A 21204-nucleotide genomic window follows, 5' to 3' on the forward strand; every position below is an offset into this window, starting at 1 on the left:
TATTAAAATACTTGTCATGCAATGCTTTCCATAAAAACTACAAGTACTCAGATATATTTAAATGATTCTGATATTCACAAAAAGTTCTATTGAGTGCAACAACATCAATACAAGTAATAAGAGTATAAAGTATGCTAAATGCATAGAAGGGAAAAGTACATCGAATAAAATGATTAGGTATTTGAAATTAGCAGGCAGAATTTGTATTAAATTAGTTTCAAGAAATCATGCAAATCAATAAATACACTTTCATACACTGGAGATGATGGTAATATTGTTTTGTTTGATATAAAAATTATTGTAATACAAGACGTCCTACTTTGTCGAATTGTTATTTCACCAAAATTTGGATTCTTTTTACATTGAAATATATTGACTAAAGGTAAATAAATAATCAAAATCTATGATAAACCTGAATAACATTTGTTGTTATTTTGTAATTTTTGCAAATCTATAATTACAACAACAACAACAAAACGCTAGCATTAAACTTTAAAAATGATTATGAATATTTTAGTTGGGTAAAGAACAAATTTTGTAAACGTCCTTTTCTTGAATAATAATAACTTGTAAAGTACATTTTATTTTATTTTAGAATGTTATTTCTAGATTACACATCATTGCAGAAAAGTGCCTTAGAAGCCCATAAAATACAATATAGTACTTTAATTAAGTGGAATAAAACATTTTTGTTTTCTAACAATATGTTCAAAACATGATAATATTTATTTGTATTATTTTGTAGTATTTTTTTGAAACTTCCCTCAACATCAATGTGTCGATGTGTGATAAGTGACACGGCACCATCGCAAGCAGAAGTGGCGGCCGGTGGTTCGAAACCCGGCTCGATGGCGCCAGATCTCCGCTTGGGCGAGCGGAACCACTGCAAAGCCTGAGAAAAAAACTCCCCCTATTTAAAGTGACGTTCCGAGCAAGCATTCGCGCAATCGACTTTGACCGAGTTTCTCTCTACATTGGTAGGAAACAACCGAATGATACAATATGGCATTTTGCAAGTTTTTTTTTTTAACATTTACGCTGATTTTTTAGACACAGGTTTGTCTAGGAGTGGCCATGAAGTACGTCACGCTGTTATTGGTGTTGTCGCTGGTAGTGTTCATGGCCGAACCCGCCGACTGTTTCTGGAGACATCTGTGGAGGGGTGCTAAAGCCATTGTCCGAGGAGCCAGGGCGGGATGGCGAGGTAAACTACATTACGGGTTGTGGTTGTTTTCTTCATTTACAATACAAAATTGAGTTGAAATTTGGAGTTTTCAGCAAATTGTGTTAGTAATTTTCTTTCAAAAAATAATAATAATGGAATGTCCAAGTCATTTGCACTATTTTTCAATTTATCTCAGCCCACAGAAACATGGTCCGCGAGCAAAGAAGACTTGCCTGGTAAGAATGAGACTCCTTTAAATAGTAAATGCAAGTTTAAGACCAAATATCGTAAATCCACGTTAATTAATCATCTTTTTTTCCAGGGAGAACAGTCAACACTACCAGCCGCAGGAAGAGCAATACGTCATTGTGGACAAATAAACCAAATATAGTATAGTACATATTTTACAGCTTGCTAGCGAATAAATTAGCATACATCAACCAAACTTTTTTTTTGCCTTAACGCTCATTACCTAAATAAAGCAAATTTCTAAAGCGGGCGGCGTTATTTCGGGGGTGGCTTTAATCGGGGGTCAGCGGTGTCATCGTCGGCGCTTGTTTACGCCGGTCGGGCCGCTAAATAATAGACGAGGCAAAGCGCGTAAAGAACGCCGCCGTCAAGGTTAAAGACGAGCGTGCGGGTAAGCGGAGATTTCTTTATCGACGGCGAGCCAGCGCGTGCGTGGACGTGGATCGATCCCGCCGACCACTTTCTCCGTTTACATACCGTAAGCACGTTGGGTGTGATATTTATGACGGGCTTGCCACAAATGATTTGTTTCAAAATGGAATCATCGCCAATTAGTTTTGTGATGAGTCAAGTCATTGAATTATGTATTTTTCCGCGCTTTACTTTGGAGCTTTTTTTGCACTGGAAAGAAAAAGAAGATGAATATTAAGTATGTTGTGTATATTTAAAATTAGATGTTTTTAAATGTGCATTTTTTTCTGAATAAAATGAATACAAATAGAAGAAAATGAATCATCAATGTCATATAAAATGAGTGATAAACTGAAGAGTTAAAGAGGATTAGATCAATGTTATTTTTTTCTGTACTTGATATATTTTGGCATATTACTAAAATGTAATAAAAACGATATTGCATAAAAGACCAGTCTATTTGTTTTCTCGAGGTCGGCGGCAACGTTCTCGGCCAATAAAAAGGCACAATAAAGGCACTCTGGTTAAATAAAAGGCCTCCAACAATGGAGGCGTGTCAGCCTCCGTCACTCCGGCGAGAACAACGCGTCGGCGCTAATGAACGTACCGTCACTCAACTTCCTCTCTTATTTGATTTATTTCTTTTTTTTTTACCATCTGCCTGTCTTCACAACCCGCAATTATGGCGTCTGGCTGCCAAACGGAAGCGCAACTTTTAGTTTGGAGCACTAATGTGTTTTTTTAATGCATTTAAAAACAACTTTACTTTTCACAAAGTACTGACAAATAGGCTTGAGGACACTTTATTTTCCAAATCCATCAGGACTCTAAACTTGCGGTAACACGACACACGGTCCCTTCTGTGTCATTGCTTCTGGGTATGATGACAAATACTATTATTATCAGGTACAACAACATATAATAACCGTGTTGGAATCCGCCAATATCGATGACTGGTTCCGTAGCCTTGGTTTTAACCGCGGGTTTTCATACACGCTTGGTATTTATGTTTAGCGCGGCGTCTGCCCTCCGGACTGGCGTCGCGGTAAATCGAGACCTGCGGTTTGCGGCGGCCCAATATTAGTTAAGTATTTATTTACCGAGGCTGCCGGCGGCGTCCCGTGAATTATTCATCTGGTTGGCCGGCGGGGAGTCTGTCGGCGGAGGAAACCAAATCGATGGCGAGCCATGACTGGCTGCGGCGGGTCGCCTAGCGCGGGTAAAGCGATCGTTTCTGCTGATCGAGGGGAAACGGCGGGGGGCGGTCTTCTCCTTTGGCGTCTATTTCACCTATTACGAGAGTGTTGGGTGGTGCTGGAGCTGATCCCAGTCAACCGGGGTTCTGAAAATGGTGGCCAGCCAATCACAGAGCGCAAGAAGACAAATGACCCTTCACAATCATACCTGGAGACAGTGGAGATCTATAAAAAAACGGAATATTCAGAACTTTAGATCAATTTATAAGAAATATATATATATAAATATTATATCTAAATATGTATGTATGTACCCCAAGAAAAGCCTCACAAGCCTGAGGAGAACATGCAAATTCAAAAGAAGGAAGATCAGCAACCAACATAGGGTTGAATGTGTTGGTGATAAAACCAATTCAATGTCCATTATGTCCACGCAATGTTTACCGATTAGCCGCCATTTGCCTCTACTTCCGGTGTAGTCAATCACCCTCAAGACTAAGTAGAGTCGAGCCATTGGATGGGAAGTACTGGAATTCTTGACAACAAGTGGCTATTGTTGCAGAAGGGCCAAAGAAGAAGCAGAGTACGCAACACCGCCAAAGAAAATGGAGGAAGCGGAGGGCGTTTTCAATTATATTCCCAGGTGCGGCGCCCAGAGGAGGCACGGCGTCGGAGAATATAGAGACCATCCATCAAGCAGACGTTTGGCTAGCGCGGTCTGACCAGAACTGGAAAAAAATATATACAAGTACTGTAGGAGAAGGCAAGCTCTTGGGAGGAAAACAGTGGAGTTATTTGCTTGTATCTCAAATTTCTACTCTCAAGTTAAAGCTTATCATTGGAATAAGTCTTAATAAAAACTTTTGAGAAACGCGGAGAAAATGGACTCTTGGGCGTCTGGCTCTTTGCGGCGATTATTTCTGTTAATCGGAGCGCATCGGCGGATAATTGACCCGGGCCCGATCCCGCGGCTCATTTTCAATTGGTAAAGCCCATTTCATTTATTTTCCCTCCCCGCTGATTGAGATGATGATCATATTACATCGCTCTGCTGGCCTCACAAGATGAGAAAGGAAGATTTAGGAGGGGAATTGATGAGTCACCTTCCTCAAACAAACGCCCTCCAACTTTTAAGATATTTCAAGACATCTCCCGATATTTTTTAATTGGCCCCAGGGAGAACTTCCAAGTCAAACAATTGGTGTCCGACAGGCAAGATTTCCCACGACCTTTGATAACCCAAAGGCTAGGGATGAGAAATACGATATTAAATTTATCGTAAAGTATTTCTATACTTTCCGTTGAAATACACTCGAATGAAGATGAATGAACGGACATAGTACGCCGAGAGTGAAGTAAACAGATCATCCCACATGGGAAGAGATGAAGGGTACAAAACAACAGACCAAGAGACCCACATTTACTTAACAGGGTTTTGTCCTGAAATTTTTTAAAGCACAAGTAGGGATGTTGAATCATGTCAAAACGAAAGAACTAAAGAAAAAACTACAAGTTGGAACTACGTTTTAGGTGATAACAGAGTGTAGAAAGTCCTAGAACCGGTCTGGGGGGGTTCACAGCCCCATCCATCAAGACGTAATGAAAGAGAGCTGGCGGTCAATGACAAAATAGAAATAAAGAGAATGTCGACAGAAGAGGAAGGTGAACAACAACAAAAACAACAACGCATCTGTTGGCCTGATTTGTCCAATCAGCCAGTGGCGAAGAAGGCAAGCGTCAGGCGACACCAAATAAAAACATTACGTCAACTTAACCCGTGGGCATGTGTTACCTTCAGTGCGTTTTAACGTCATTCGGCTATTTCAACATCACTCAGCTGTCAATCAATCCAAGTGACAAACTGGACTGTGTCTGGAGGGGGATTTGATGAATATCGTTTGTCATGATTTCTTTAAAAGATGTTCTTCTCTTAACATAGTTAAAGAGGATCTGTATAGAAAACTTGAACATCTGAGAGTAGGTCAGCTTTATATTAATATAATAAACAACCAGAAGGATCCTCTCACAAATAACACTCCATCTTTAAAACCTAATTTTATATCAACACAGAAAATGAATTACACAAAGATGAAAAAAGTACTTTTAGAAAGAACTGAAGATTACAAGTTCATTCCTACACAATAAACAATAGAAAACCATCAACATTATTTTTAAGATTTTGCCATGTCTTCAATACTCAAATTAAGAAAGATTCAACTGGAATTGTAAATTCCAAAAAGTCAAATCTCCCCTGAATGCCACACCAACATTTTCCAGGAGCAGGCTAGTCCTCACGGAAGCTCTGCTAATATGCGCCACCTGTGGGTCACATCCCATTTGTCAAACCTTTGGACGCCCGCCAGCGGGCGACCGGTCGGCGTGCTGAGCACACACTTTCAGGGAACTGGCGCACCCACCTAAACACACACACTTGAGCACACGCCATCTGCTCGTCAGCGTAGCGCGGGAGGAAGATCGTGAACTCCTGTACAAGCATTCAAAATGACGACTGGACTTTTAGTTTTAAAAGCCACAATGGGGGTCAGTCCATTTATCGGAACTTGAGGTGTATTTGCACCTGCCCTCATTTGGTCCAGACCAAACTTGAAAAAGTCTGTGGTCTGAATAAGAACCAAGATGGACTGAGATAGGTAGCCACCGGCATGATGGGAAATGTTGGAGATGGAAGGATGAGAGTACACAAAAATTACACTGTGAAAAAGCAAAACAAAGTCCAGATAAGAAAAGAGCAGATTTTGGTCCAAGACCAGAGAAAGCAAACTACCAACAAATTGACCTTTTGACCTACTTCACAAGTTGTTGCTAATGAAAAGGGATAACAGTTTAGTGTATCAAAGTGGCGGCCCAGGGCCAAATCTGGCCTGCCACATCATTTTGTGTGGCCCAAGAAAGTCAATCATGAGTGCCGACTTTCTATTTTAGGATAAAATTAAAATGAAGATTACAAAAGTATATTAAATTTCCTGATGTTCCCCCTTTTAAATCAATAATGGTATTTTTTAATCATTTTATTCTGTGTTTTTAGTTAAAAAATCCTTTTGTAAAATCTAAAAACATATACAAATAATTTCAGTTTTCCACTTTAATATGGAACATAATGATTAAAAGATTTTCCTTTACTAAGAAAAAAAAGCTCAAATAACCATTGTTTTAGATCTATAAAAAATGGAATAGTTAGGGCTTTTGATCCAGTTCTTTTAATCAATGTATACAATTTTTAATCTAAATATTATATCTAAAATGGCCACATCAAATCAAGTTGACATTAATGCAGCCTGCAAACCAACCCGAGTCTGACATCCTTGGTTTAGTGTAACGTACAATAGTGCAAATACCGAAATGATGTTGCACAAGGGTGGTTAAGTGCCAAGGTGCAGGTGGCGCTGTTTAGTAATTGAGCCTAATTGTTGCAAACATTGACCCCTACGAATTAGTCATGTGCACCAATGTAAAATCTATTACTGGAAAGACTCGGGCCACGTCTAATTAGGCTCTTCTATTATGCTAGGAGCGCACACACACACGTGGTGACATTTAAATATCAGTTTAAGGTTAATGCGTCTCCCTGGCAGATGGAGAAAATCCTTCTAATGTCATTGTGCGCTCGCCACATTTACAGTGACCAAGCATGCGCCGTCACTCACGTGAGCGGAACGAGAAAAAGTGGAATTGGAATTCAAGTCAGCCCATTTGAGCTTTAGATGAAGAGCAAGACCAATCTAGTGTTTTTTTTTGGGGGGGGGGAGGGTTTTTAGATATGATATTTAGATGTTTTTTTATTTTTATAAATGGATTAAAAGAACTGGATGAAAAGCCCTGAATATTCAGTTTTTTTATAGATCTAAAACAATATTTATTTGAGCTTCTTTAAAATATATTTTTTAGATTTTACAAAACAGTTTTTGACCTAACAACACAGAAATTTTTTAAATCATTTATTTAAAAGGGGGAAAATCAGGAAATATAATATACATCTATACTCTTCACTTTAATTTGCCCTAAAACAGAAAGTCGGCACTCACTCATTTACTTTCCCGGGCCACACAAAATGATGCAGCAGGCCAGATTTGGCCCCTGGTCCACCACTTTGACACCTGTACTGAAAAACAAACAGAAATGTGTTAAATGATGCCTAAATCCAAATAGAATCATACAAAGGTATCCCCACAAAATTTAAGAGCGTATTTCTGCCAAATAATTTGTTGTACGACGCCCGGGCTTGAGTGCTGCTAACCAAATCGTCCAAAGTGGACTTTCACGCCTTGAAAATGAAATCATCATCCGAGAACTGAGCGGAGGAGCCACCATTAGGTTAATGAGCTATGAAATGAAATGTATTTCTTCTCCCCGCCCCAGCGCAAAACCCACCCGCGCACACGCCTAATGAACTTTACTCATTGGCCATCAATTACTCACGCTTTTACTACCTGGACTGCCGACACTCAACAAGACTGCACTGCATGTTCTCCCTATTATTATTATTCCTAGAAATGAAGTACAAATGAGAAGGCATTAAGTAAAGCATAGACATGACATTTACATTGCAGTTTTGGAAAGCATTATGAACTCGACTTGAGCATCACAAGCAAAATCAAGACATTAGTTGTTTTGACAATTTACTACTATCATTTAAAGGAGTAACCTAAAGCATTTGCCATGCTTACTAACTTTGCCATCTTTGAAACTGGTATTTGGTTTCCATAAATAGACACAAGACACACACACATGCACTGCCACACAAAACAATCACGACATATCCACTCGCAAACACATGCGCTGATCCCCGTGCGCATTTAGCGAGCTGCCAGGCCAAGCCGTGTGATTTTCAGCAGCGGAAACAGAAGGAGAACAATTATTTGGACAGCATGTGAGAATGTGAGAATAATCCCCTCATCTGGAGACTCTCTGCCTATCTTTTGTCATCCAACAGACAATACTCAAACGCTAAAAAAAAGGCTCAAAGGACTGAAAAAATAAAACAAATAAGGGTCAACTCAACGTCCATTTTTTAAAATTCAAATCTGCTGAACTTGACCAAAAACAACCTTTATTTTTTGCCGTAATCCCTCACCACGAGTGGTCACCCAAGAACGCAAACCAGAGCCAAAACTGGATTAAAACCTGCAAATGGGACCACACAGATACATGATTTTTGCATATTGATTACATTGGACTGGTTGCCATCTTGTGAAGTGACTGCCAACATGAAGATCATCCTCTTATTCCAAAACACAATCTATTCCAACACAGAAATCAAATTCTACAAAAATACTATGGAGCTAATAGTATAAAGAGTGTATAAAAGTCGACAGTAAATCCATTTAAAGGTGACATTTGCTGATGAAAGCTTGACGTGGTGACCTGAGGCCTCCAACCGTCATTCCCCCAAAAAAACCTGCACGCAAAGACATTTTTGACGGCCGGCATATCCGAAGGGCAAAACAGCCAAACATCCAGATATACTTGTTAGCCCCCGAAGCGTTTATATGGAGTCAACCTGTCTGTGGCGGCGGCTTCTTTACTGCCGAGCCTGTCGGAATGAGTGAAGACGGCGTGGATGGGCTAAAAACGTCAGGGTGGAAAAGATGCGCCCGATTGTGGTGTGGCGCCTAAATCACAGCGTGAAGTACGGGTACGGTTACAAGGCGATGTTTGGGTTTGGGCCAAGAAAAATGCTTCTAGCTTGTCCGTTGGTCTGATGAAAAAGAGAACAAGTATTTTTTCTGGAAAGTCAATCTACTGTCTTTGTTGTTGTTTGTTGTCTCAACCTGAATTTACGACAAGCAATTTCATCTTAATTCCTAATTTATAACATTAAATATAGATTACACGGCTCAAACCAGAGAGTAAAGCTAGGCACCATTAAAAAATACACAAATGCCTGAAGTGGAACAACACTGTAAATCATGCATCTGCCAAATGAGTTTACAAAATCTTGTGTAAGAAAGCTCCTCCTCCACTGCAAGATTTTGTACCAAAAATTCCAACGCCTGGTTATAGAGGTGACTGTGTAGTTCCCTTCAAAAAGAATGCAAAATTAAACAAAGCACCTTCATACCGTGAACTCAAAACCAATTACCATACATGAACATCTGAACCTAAAAATTTACTTCAACAAATAGAATAATTTGAGTGATATCAAGCTCAAATCTTTACTCAACATGACTAATAAACAGTTGGCTTATTCTTAAAAAACATTAGCGACCAGAAAAATTGCCAAGTCAGTCTACTCCCAAATCTTTTTCCCGGGAATAAAGCAGAGCGGCAGACGGAAGCTCACGCTAACTCGAGTCGAAGGCTGCTTAATAATATGGCGAGCGTAAATAAAAGAGCGAGCGAGTGCTTTTTCCGGGGCGTCCCGGGACTCGCCGGGCTGCACCTCGGCCGTTCAGCTGTCACATGCGGTTTTCTCACCCGCCGTGCGTCTGGCTTCGTGGGACTTCAAAATGGACAAACGGCACGCCATTTTTAGAAAAAAATCTTCATACTGGACTCTTAAGACGTTTTGCTTTTTCAGACTATTAACACACAGAGTATTTTATCTATTGGCACAATTTTATTCTTGTTTCTGGCAAAAAGAAAACCCGCAATTTCTCCAATCTGACGTTGTTAGGATAGAAAAGCACATTCCCGTCAATAGCTTTTAACAGAGTGCCAACGCCAAGCTTCGATTTGCCGTTAACGGACTCGGCACGACGACAAAATCAGCGTTAGCCAATTAAGCTTGCGTCCCTTGAGGGGGAATTCATTAGGCCTAATGAGGTGATGCTGCTCATTGGACGCCAAGATGGATACCACGGCAATATTTTAATGACAGCCACAGAGATATTTACGATCAAGATGTTTTTCTGTCCGCAATAGCTACTTTTTCCAGGTCCATTTTTAGGTTTATGACTATTTTTGGTCATTAAAATAATTACTTTACACGTATATTTTAACTGGGAAGGGCAATTGCCATTTTATTTTTAACTCCAAAAACAACGATCACTTGAATAATCCCGCAAAATATTTTTTGTTGTTTTTTCCGCACGAGAGCGGTAGTACTACTTAGCACTTTGTTGTTCCCAGCTGCGTCGCCTCTAGTGTTATCAGTGTAATATTCATGACGCGCCTGTCTCGCCCTCGCTTGATGTCATGTTCCTTTGTTCGCTCTCGTTACGGCGCCGTCCTGAAAACGACAGTGTACAAGAGGCCCTTATTTTTCCCCCTACCATATCTATCTTCTGTAATGTAGCAAAAGTAGATAAAAAGCAGACTATAAGACACAAAGACGCTAATGGAGCTTTTGTCAGCCTGTCGAAACTGTTTTTACAGACCAGAAGAATCAAGTGACCAGAAAGAAAACAGTTTCTGTTTGTTTTAGATTGACTAAAAGATACTACCAGAAGTTCAGAACCCGACAGGGATCGAACTTTACCTAAGAAGATGAAGATAATTCGCTAAACATAAAAAACGCCAAGAGTCCGTAAATGGATCGGCGCTAAGCAGGCATGTTCTTCCAATCATTATCTCGGCCATTAGCCGGCATATTAGCTACGTATAGACTTACGTACTCGACTCGAGTCTATTAACGGTGCTGAGCCCAAATCAGGGAGGAAATAGAAACCAGACGGTGAAAATGAATATATGCAAAACAGCCTGAAGTTGCTCTTAAGACGTCAATCCCGTAAGAGCGTGGATTGAAGAAAGAGGATACGCTGAGGAAGGATGTCAACAGGTAAACAGAGACGATAACGAGGTAAAGGACAAAATCCAAGGACGGACATGATGGGGAACAAATACTCAAAAGTCAATCAAATTACAAACGAACTATTTGGGCTTCAACACCTATAAAACAAACTCCATCATATAATTTGATCTAAACTAGCACCTTACATATCGTATAGTTGAAAATGTACATCTGACTACACAAAAGTAAACGATAAAGTTACAAAATTGCTTGGACCTTTTACATTAGTTGTACATAATTATAATGATTCAAAACAAGTCACTTAGTTTTACTCATACACTCGCATATGACGAACATGTAATTAATAAACAGCAGGGTAATGCTTCCGATTGCTATTAAACGGAATGCGGCGCAAACGATTCCTGGAGGTAAAAATAGAAAGCACTCTGGAGTTTTGGTGCGTGTGTGTTATGAATGTTTGATCGAGTCGGCGGTGTCGGATAAACAAGCGGCGGCCTCGCGTCACCCTCGACTCGGATTAATTAAACAACGTTTAACCTGTTTGTTGGAGGCCATGGCGTCTCCGGATATGTCTGCTTCCGATCGTTTCTCCGACCTCACCCTATCTGCATGCTATTGTGGTATTGCTACGTGGAAATGGACGACAAATTAGCAATGAAATGTTGATAGTAACCAAGTATGTGAGGTTCACTACACAAATACGAGGTTAAAAGAGTGTTATTAAATCAACAATAGGAGTTTAAAAATTTTTATGGTCATGGCAAAGGGCAAAATGATGCAAATTATGCTCTGTGATTTAATAAAGATTGTTTTGTTGGGTGTATATACAAGGCATAGACACTCCGCCCCCATAATGGCCAGGTAACAGATTTACTTTAGTCGTTTAATTTCACACTTGATGTGTTAGACAAGCACTCTGGAGCCTCAACTATTTGTTTACAAGCAATTAAAAAGTCAATCTTCCGCTATACGTCCTCTTTAAAAGGTTCTCTACATGTAACGATCGTCGGGGGATACTTGTTAAGAATGATGCCGTTAGCGTGCGCTGCGTTGTTGGATGTTGTCCAAAAAATTGTTGGATATACTGGAAATTGTGTTAAAATATATTTGTAAGACTCTGTGGTTGTCATTTCAGGCCTGTTGCGTCTGGTCATATTAAAAAGATTTTTTCAAAGGGTTTAACAATATGAAAAATCAAGTCAAACTACAGGTAGAAATTTGTAGAACTGGTTAAATCACAAAGGCCGTCTTTTCAAGTGTTTGGCACAAACGAACAAAAGCCAAGAACGATCTTTAGAAAGTTATTGTTGGATGTCGTTATTAGCGTGAATTATTCATGGCCAAAATGTGAATGGGGGCTGTTAGCGTTGCTTTGTAGATGGATTTGAAAAGGACAAAAACAAGCACACAGTTGATTTGAATTATATTTTCTCTCCACGGGTCGCAGCTTACCGACCGGGCCGTCGGCGCCATCTGGCTGGCCGGGCCTTGCGTGGTAAAAATGGTGCGATCTTTGTCTGTTCTTTGACTATCTGGGCTTCAATTTTGAACATGGTAAATATCACGTGCGAGTATCAGTCAGCAGAAAGCACATATGGTGCCGTTAAAAAGGAACACACTGCTGACACGTATTAGATGTGCTAACACCGCAAGCTAATTGAGTGCTAATTCACATATGCGATTCACCCTGGTGCAATATCATTTAAAGACTAATTTAATCCAACTGTGTGTTTTTTTTTACTACCTTATATATGATGGCCGCCTATATATTATGTAAATAAATCGTGTACAATGACGTAAAGGACAATATTATGTATTCTGGCAGTGATATTATTACAATCAAGTTAATTTATAGCAGAAGCCTGATTGGATATTTATATAATGTTGTATGTTACATTTGAAAAAGAACGGGTAGAGCAAAATTTGGGGTTAACGGAAAGCATGGAGTCCAAAGCGCACCATCTGTGTTCCGAGACATAAAGCAAAATCAGACCTTGGAAGGCAACCCAGGGAGCGATGGCCTCGCTTAAAAAGTGAATTAAGCAAAACAAATTGTGATTAGTTTGGCGCCATTTGCGGGAGCGTTTCCACTCGTGCATCTTTGGGCTCGTTTGATTTGATTAAAAACGATATAAAACGACCTTTTGGACAAACTGCGTATTGAGAATGAGGATTTTGGAGCGTAATCAAATACTACCTCGTACGATCTACATGTAGAGATCTAAGAAACGGGGGTTTTGCATTTCCTAATTTCGGAATAAGCTATACTGTTAGTTGTTTTTGACAGAGGATAAAGAATACATGCCTGCCTGCGTCTAATCCTTCACTGTTTGTTTTTAAAAAGAACCTTAAGCATTCTCCTTCGAGAGATACCCAAACTAGAAGACAATGCGCATTTCGTTAGCTTCTCGGTAACGTTCCGCAAAGGACGATAAGATTGGAATTGCTGATCTGATCATCTCGCAAGAGAAATGAGCGATGGTGGTGGGGGCACGAGGTTGGTCGGTCGCTTGAGTGCCAGCTGTGCTCAGCGCCACCTCTCTAATCCAGCGCAGAACAGCCGGAGGCTTTCCAGCACAATATCACATTTTCATAATGAGAGCCAATGAGCTGTAAATCCCTGCTGGTGCATTTTTACGCAGCCACACAAGTTTAACGCCGACTGTCGTCAAAGTGAAGGGAATATTTGTTTCGTTATGTTTTACCTTGAAGTACTGATCAGTCTATATATATTTTTTTTGTATCTTTACACTATTACGTACTAGACCGCCCTAGTGAAACGTTTCAGACTATTTTGATTGCGAGGCCTTTTCTACAAATTCTACTACAACACATTTACTACTGACAAAACAAAAAGATGTAAAACTATGCTCCTAAGATGGTGGAAAGTTTGTGGTAGAACCAAGGGCGAGTACCAGAGACCCATCGCACCCAGGCACTGTTCACATTTCTTCCGCCACCAAATTAATCCAAAAGTAGTATTGTCTAGCGTGGACAGAAGTCCATTAGACAGTTTTCCCCAGACAAACAACACTTTGGTTTCCCCCCGCTGCGGTCCATCTCGCCGCGTTGCCATTACCGCCCCGTAATTCCGTCTCACCCAGCGAGAAAAGATGCCATCGCAAACCGCAAGGGAGTGAAAGGAGAGGGAGAAAGATGGTAGATGACTAAAACTATGAGGAAGTAGAGACGGGAATGTGACGGATAGACGAAAGAAGAAGGTGATTTAGGCAATAGAGAATAGAGTGCAAAGACCCTTCAGAACGTGGGAAGCGTCTTGAGTTGTTCGTCCAGATGGAGAATTAATAGTTTCTTCAGAGTTGGAGCAGATAAACAAAGAACTCCATCAGGTTTTCTCTCTCTCTCACATGGATTCAATCTAGTATTTGCTGAAAAACTACTCCTATGGGGCTATTGTGATGATGTAGGGCAGCTCGGAAATTCATTCCTGGATTGGCCTGGGTATCACTCTCTGCACTTCTCGATTTGTCTTCACACTGACAATCTTTGCGACCCACTAGTTCGGGCCAAGGCTAGCGGAGGGTCGCTGAGAATGAATAGCAATCCATGTTTGGCATTCACGTGCCAAGAGGGGAGCATTAGCCTCCATTCATCTGCTGATTGGCCGCCGTGACGCCGGATCGATACGGCTGTTTTTACTCACCCGCAAAGCCTTGGCGCGAAGCCTTGGGTGTATTGACGACTTCTGAACGAGTCTGCCGGCTGCCTAGCGAATGGGAAGAAGTGATTTAAAAGCTTCTATTAACAAGGAAGTGAATGGGAACTGGTTATGTCCACACGACAAATGTCTCCATAAGCAACACTTGGTGGTTGTAAAAATGCTAAATAAAATGAGATGCAGCTAACTATGTCAGATGAACTTTGTAGCTATGGGCAGTCTTTCCGAATAATATATCTCAATTCTTCTTATTTCTTACTTCTTGTGATGGACTTCGAATGTTTGAAAACCTTCAACTTGGACTTGTTGTGATGAACTGGTAAACTGGTTTGGTCAATGAATTCTAGACTTTCTGGATCTTGGTCTTGTCTGTGAACACAATCCGGTCTTGACTTTGTTAGTTGTCCCTTCTGCTTCTTCCTCCCACATCTTTTGTTTCATTATACTGTCGGGCGGGATTGTCAGATGCATCAAAGTTGTTTTAAAAAAGCGTCTATCTTGTCTTCTCTCTCTCTCTCTCCGACGTGAAAGTGGCACTGTGTTATTATCCCTGGTGGTGCTCTTCATCGGCACTCGCATCAAAAGATGCACTTAGACGGCAGCGAAAGCTTTTTCCACGCTTTGCCTGGGCAAGCTTGGCAGGCGAGGACGAGCGAGCATGACGGCTGATAAGGGAACAAAGCGGAGGATGAGGAGGCGGAAAGATGAAGGTGAAAACGCAAAGCCGGCCGGGGAGACGGACGGACGCGCTGCTGCCACGCCACCTACATGTCCACTCTTGACATTTGCATTGATTATCTATGGCCACTTTTCCCTTCAATTTTTACAAGTACTTTCCACATTGACAACTACTCCACTCACTCACTCACTCATTCATTCATGTTCCCAACCACTTATACTCATCACAAGGATCTAAGATCAGTACTATAATCTGATGATTGACAGAAAAGATAAATGGCTGACTGGAATGTTTCTATGACTGCATATTCAAATAGATAGCGAACAACACCAAAAAAAAAAAAGCCAAAAGCCACAGAGTGTGAAATTGGGATCCAGTTTCATAATAAAAAGCTATCAGGCCGCCAGGGAGAATGTGCTAATTACTTTTAGTGAAAGAGCCTCTTAAGCGCTCTGTGTTCATTCGCGCCTGCTATTGATTAGCGGCCTCTTACAGTTCGCACCGCGCTTTTATTTTCTGTAAAACTGATTTTATGAACTGCGTCGAAGTATCAAGACGTTTATTTTTATTTTTTTTTAGCTATTAAGACCACGACGCCATTTACTTTGGTATTGTGCTTTTACTTTTGGAGGCTTTGTAGTAGTTTACGATGGCGGTTGTAACCTTTGAGTCGCTGTTAATGTTAAGAGTGCCCTGATCGTATATTTTAGCAGTCGAGTTGAAGCCGACTTACCTTATTTTGTAGGTCTCCCGATCCAAAAAAAATACAGATAAGCTCACTACAATTCACAGTAAAGAAGCTAAGTAATGTCTAAGTAAGTAAGTCAGTAATAAATGTAGTGCATTGAAAATCATGTCCCTAATAAATATAATAAAGTCAATAGAAATTCAATTTATAAATATGCAAGACAAGGTGTCGACTACAAACTAGTAAATAACATGTGAACATGGTGTAAACGTGTCAAATATGATGTAAAAATAGAGTTGTACAACGTGTATACATAAATAGGTCACATTTGTTTGTATGATGTAAATGGGTTGCAATGCGTGTATGGACATGATATACATTTGTTATGTTTGAACATTAAAATGGGAATATGGTCAACGTGATATGCAAAGGATTAAATATGGTACTCACCCAGGTTTATGATGCAAATGGAACATTCCATTAACTCTTTGGTTTGCATTGGTGGTGGTAGATGTTTAATTTATTTAGTCTAGTCAGTAGACCCTTCCATTTAATGTAGTCAAGGGTACTGACACATTAAACATGTAGAGGATATGAAAAAAGGGAATGCCGTTAAAGTAGATGCAAACATAATACATTGAACTATGTTAAATATGTTAATATTCAAAGTGTATCACAAAATGGACAATGAAATGTTCATGGAATGTGTAGAAGAGTAAATACAGTGATAGTAAGTTTTTGTACTGGCAAAGTTTGTTCAACCCATTGGTTTACTTCATATTTGTATGAAAAATGTGTACTTACTTTGCGTATTCTCGATTGTCGCGATCACATCGGGAGTCCTTGTGCTTCTCCCATTCCTTTCCGTGCTTGCACGTGGTCAGCAGGACAATATCGTCGCCATTGTGGATGTGATACAAGGCGTTGCGGGTTTCAGAGCCGATGCCCGTCAAGTAGCGCTTGCCTTTGAAGACCAGCAGGAAGCGCCTGGAGGACGAGGGAGGGGGAGCGCCCTCGGCGCTCCCCGATTTAAGCGGGTGGTCTTTGGAGAACAAGGGGATGGAGATATCAAAATTGGGTCTGAAGTTGGCCACGTCGGCGCTGGCCTTGGCCAGCATGGCCTGGCCCACCTCGAAACCCAGATCGTCCGTGTAGTCGGGCCAAGTTCCGGAGTAGAGGTTAAAAATCAGGTGGTTCCTACCGTCATTCCACGTGGGCAAACTCTGGATCCGCGTTCTGACGTTCTGAACAAACTGGGCCGACAGGCGGTCCCTGTCCAAGGTGTCCACGGCCAGGACGAAAAGGCAAGCCTTGGAGGGGTCGCTGGCGTGGAAGCGAGACTCCTGAATGGAGGACAAGATCTTGACATAAGTGGCGGAGATCTGGTCGCCCCTCTGGAGCGGGTAAACGTAGACGCCAAAGTGGGGCTGGCAACGGGAAAAGTCAAAGCAGGTTTCCATGCGGCAGCGTTTGTTCTTGTAGAGGTTGTCGCGCACTGAACGTCGCTCTCTGGGTGAGCTGTGCTGGTGATGGACTTGAGGACCGTCCTCCTGAAAAGGACCATGAGAAACTTAGTGCATGCAACTTCAATAGATGGGAAAAATGATGGATATCTTAGCCACAGAATGAAGTCTTCCAGAGTTACTGCACCTCTTGCTCGCCTCCCTCCAAGTAGGGTCCCAACAGTTGGGTCAATTCCATCCAGGGTCCGGGGTTTTTGGGCGACCCGGCCCGTTCCGCCTCTTGGTAGTAGTCGGGGTACTGGGGCAACTGGTGGTGGGCGTACCACCGATGTTGCTGCTCGATATCGGCAATTTGGAGAGCCCACATGTAGACCAGGAACAGAAGAGCGACCCCCACAGACACGAGCAGGTACCGCTTCTTGGCCTGCATGTGTGCTGTGGGGGGTGGGAAGGTTGGGAGATCGAGGACGGGGGTGTCTGGTAAAGGGAGGTGGGCTCAAGTCAGGTGGAGCCACTGGGATGTCGCCCTAGCCTTACCATGGCATTCTGGGATTTGGCTCACTGAAAATGAATAGAAAATGCTCAAGTTAATAGAATACTATTTGTCAGTAGTTTTGTAATTAAAACAATGTTTCTCTCTTAATATTAGAATTAGCTGCTTGGATAAACTACACATTAAAAAACATTGTTAGGTACATTTGCTGATGAGGTATAAGTGTCAATTCCAAAGTACACACTAAATATTACTCTTCCTTCCAAACTTTTTCCAATTTCCTAAAAAAAGTCATCTTAAAAACATCCTGGCTAATCCCAAAAGTTATTTTTAACAAAGCTGACGTCACCCAAGTGTATATTTTTAGCTCCTACCTTTTGACAATGAGGGCCACCTGTAGTCGCGGCACGGCTGGATGTTACTGCTGTCGACCCCGCACCCCGCGCGTGCATTACCCCGCACGCGCGTAGTTTAAGGTAGCGGCAAATAACGTGCGCGCTCACGCACGCGCGCGAGCTCCAAGTCCGTGAACCAGCGGCATAATCTCCGGGCACCCATCCGGCTGGGAAACTTTTTCCCCTTCTCTCATCCGAGGACAACAAGAAACGGAGACTGGGTGCGAGTCCGCTGCCTTCTCTTCGTCCCCTCGGCACGCTTCCATCCCAGAGCGAAAATCCACGCTCGTCACTTTTCCCGGTGGGCTTGGAGTCCTCGAACGATGTATCCTATCCGTCGTGGGCACCCAGGGATTCGGTGATGGGATCCGCTTGGCGGTCCCGGTTTGATTGTCAAGCGGCGTGGATGGCTTCGGGGAAGGTGGACGCACACACAAACACGCGCGCCTGCCTGCGTGCGAGTCGTCTTTTGGAACGTAGCAGCGAGCGAGCAAGCCAGCCGTCCCCCACCACGTGAGCAGGGGGGACGGGAGGTGCGATGCTCGTAGATTTGCATGGTTTTTTTTCAATGGAACTTGAACACACCACAGTGCCAAACTCATTAAGAAATGTTTGACTTTAAGGGTATTTCACAAAAATATTATTTTATTTTTGTGTTGATCAAAATGAATTTATGTTGTGGTGTCATCATCGGAGATATTAATCGGAAAGGCGATGGATGCTTGGTTGAGTGCGTCATTTGCTGCAGATGAAAAATTTCAATGTTGTTTTGACTTGCTTGCAGGTGGTGCTTTAGTAAGCACTTTTTCCGAAAGGATTTTGCCGGTGGCTATTTTTAATGGTCCTGGTGTCCAGACTATGGTCCGCGGTCCAACTGTGGTCCTCTGTCGGGTTAATATTGGCCAGCAGCAAATTTGAGAAACATTATTAAATGTGTCCACCACAAGAAAATTAAGTCCAGTCTACATTTTGTAGGTGGAGCTAATCACATAAACAATGACTGTTATATTAGGGGTCAAAAAATGACAGGTTGAAATAAATATATGAAACAGTGTATAATTTAAGTATTATTTTAACTTAGTGATTTTCTATAGTTTGTTTTGTTGCTGTTTCTTTGTTCAAGTCATTTTAGGCCCAAATTGAAGTTAAATAATCGACCCAACACTTATCCAATGAAATGCCGCCTTCTTGTGGCTACTCTCTACTATGTTTGAGCAGAATAATCATTTAATTTTTTAGGGGTATTTAAATTGCAAGAAATTCCTGGCCCTACGCCGCGACTTGGCATCAATATTTGAATAGCTCGCGCACGCGCGATGCCAAGCGCGCGCAATTTGATTTATAGTCGCAGCTGCGCTTCGCCGACTCACCGCGTTGAAATATTCATGGCGTATTTATCCACGTGAATTACACTTCATGCATTTCCAACGAGGGAGGAATTGGAGAATTGGGATTGACACAAAATGCTGCCAAAGTGATCTGACACTGGACTTTTGTCATTTTTATTTCAAGTCGTGAACTTGGGCCTGACTTTATCGACATTGAAGATAGTTGACCTGTTTAAGACATTGCCAAAAATCAATTCATTAACTTTCTGATGTTACCAAGACTTACACTTAAACAAAAGCCTAGCCAAGAAAGCTAACTGAAACACATTCCCGTCATATACACTGGTTTCCTCGTAATTCATGGCGCTATTGGAATTCCAATGAGTGGGGTGGGGGTAAGAAGGGCCCTTTATTGATCGGAGCGGCGGCAGAACAATAAATCTGCGAGCGCTCTGCCCTGCCGAGTAAGAAATGAATCTGTGATACAAATGAGCGTCATCGCTTCTGGCCCAGAAAGTCCAAATGGAGATCAAATTGAGCGTAATTGCCTTCCTCGTGGCGCCTTCTTCTTTGCGCTTGGTTACATCGCCAAAAAGATATTTAAGATAACAACGCATCTTCCATGAATGGCGGTCTCCAAATGTTGCGGGATATTAAGCGCGGACGTACGAGTGATAGCTAATTAGTTGACTAACAGACAGATGATTGGCGCTGTCCAAAGATGGCTGCTAGACTCTTCATTTATTCTCTTAATTCGACCATCCCTGGCACGTTTAGTACTTTGACATTAATACTATTTTGATACCATGTCAAGTGTCATTAATCAATGCCTTGTGTTTATGAAAAAAAATGATATTGAGCAAATATTTTTCCTAATTCAATGCGAGACAACAAGGAGAGTAATAAAAAATGTTGATGACATCAATCTACCAGGCTCCAGTTTCGCGCAGGAAGCGACTTCCATTCCCTCGTCATCGATTCTCCCTTGTCCAGTCGAGATGTCCGTCACCGCCACGTCAGTCGATGGATTGATGGATGAGTGAGAAGTAGATGGACTGGGCGGGAAGCGAATGACGCTCACGCCGTGAAACATTCTGCAGAAGAGAATAGAAATGAAATCTTTGACATGCAGAAATGACCCTATTTTTCAGGGGTCACCGCACAGGTTGAGATTGTGGGCATCTGGGTCACTCAGTTAAGTGTTGTTCAGTATGTGGACATGTTTCCCAGCCTAATACAAAAAAAAGTGCATTTTTTGACATCTGAACAAAGTTGAAAACTTTCTGGAGGTTGAAAACATAGAAATGAAGAGTACAAATTGGGGACAGTAGCAAGAGATTGGAAATTTATGGTAAAAAATTAAGACTATCAAGTAAAAAGTATTGGGATAAGTATCAGTAATGTATGGTGAATTAGGGTCTAAAATGTTGGGACAGTTTTAAGCTGTTCAAAAAAAATATTGGTCACTTAGAGAAAAAATTTAAAATGTGGTGGAAATTATAGGGACACCTGTGGGAAGTTAAAAATCATGATAAAAGTATCTGGAGTCAAAAAATAAACCACTGAGGCAAACTTTATTGGACACCTGAAAAAATAAAACACCTGAGCAAATGTCATCCAGTTCTCCAACCTCCTCCTGAACTCTGAGAAGGAGGAGGTCCTGCAAAATTTCCTGCTTTTGGTCCTCATCATCCACACCGAGGAGATGCAGGTGATGCTCTCTCAGCCTTAGAAGTGCACGACCTAC

At 41.6% G+C, this 21204-nt stretch overlaps 1 protein-coding gene and 1 long non-coding RNA gene across 5 annotated transcripts in view; one reads left to right on the plus strand and one right to left on the minus strand.

Annotated features, from left to right (window-relative positions):
- Window positions 1-21204, minus strand: part of LOC144215082 (exostosin-1) — a 32546-nt gene that overhangs the window by 9096 nt on the left and 2246 nt on the right. The window contains exons 3-8 of one of the 4 annotated variants that reach the window (XM_077743889.1): window positions 21060-21200; window positions 20388-20551; window positions 17779-17802; window positions 17429-17718; window positions 16980-17328; window positions 16583-16820 (exon numbers count right to left, since the gene is read on the minus strand). In XM_077743889.1, coding sequence (XP_077600015.1) covers window positions 16583-16820; window positions 16980-17328; window positions 17429-17718; window positions 17779-17802; window positions 20388-20550 — 1064 coding nt within the window. In that variant the 5' untranslated portion in view covers window position 20551; window positions 21060-21200. Of the gene's footprint in view, window positions 1-16582; window positions 17329-17428; window positions 17803-18108; window positions 20552-21059; window positions 21201-21204 lie in introns of those variants that run through there. The other 3 variants (XM_077743882.1, XM_077743876.1, XM_077743897.1) reach the window with 3 other exon arrangements.
- Window positions 887-2274, plus strand: LOC144215109 (uncharacterized). Its single transcript, XR_013330349.1, has 4 exons — window positions 887-977; window positions 1051-1204; window positions 1362-1401; window positions 1488-2274. It is a non-coding gene; the product is annotated as an uncharacterized LOC144215109 (long non-coding RNA).

Source organism: Stigmatopora nigra, chromosome 2, assembly GCF_051989575.1.
Source record: "Stigmatopora nigra isolate UIUO_SnigA chromosome 2, RoL_Snig_1.1, whole genome shotgun sequence".
Taxonomy (NCBI): Eukaryota; Metazoa; Chordata; class Actinopteri; order Syngnathiformes; family Syngnathidae; genus Stigmatopora; species Stigmatopora nigra.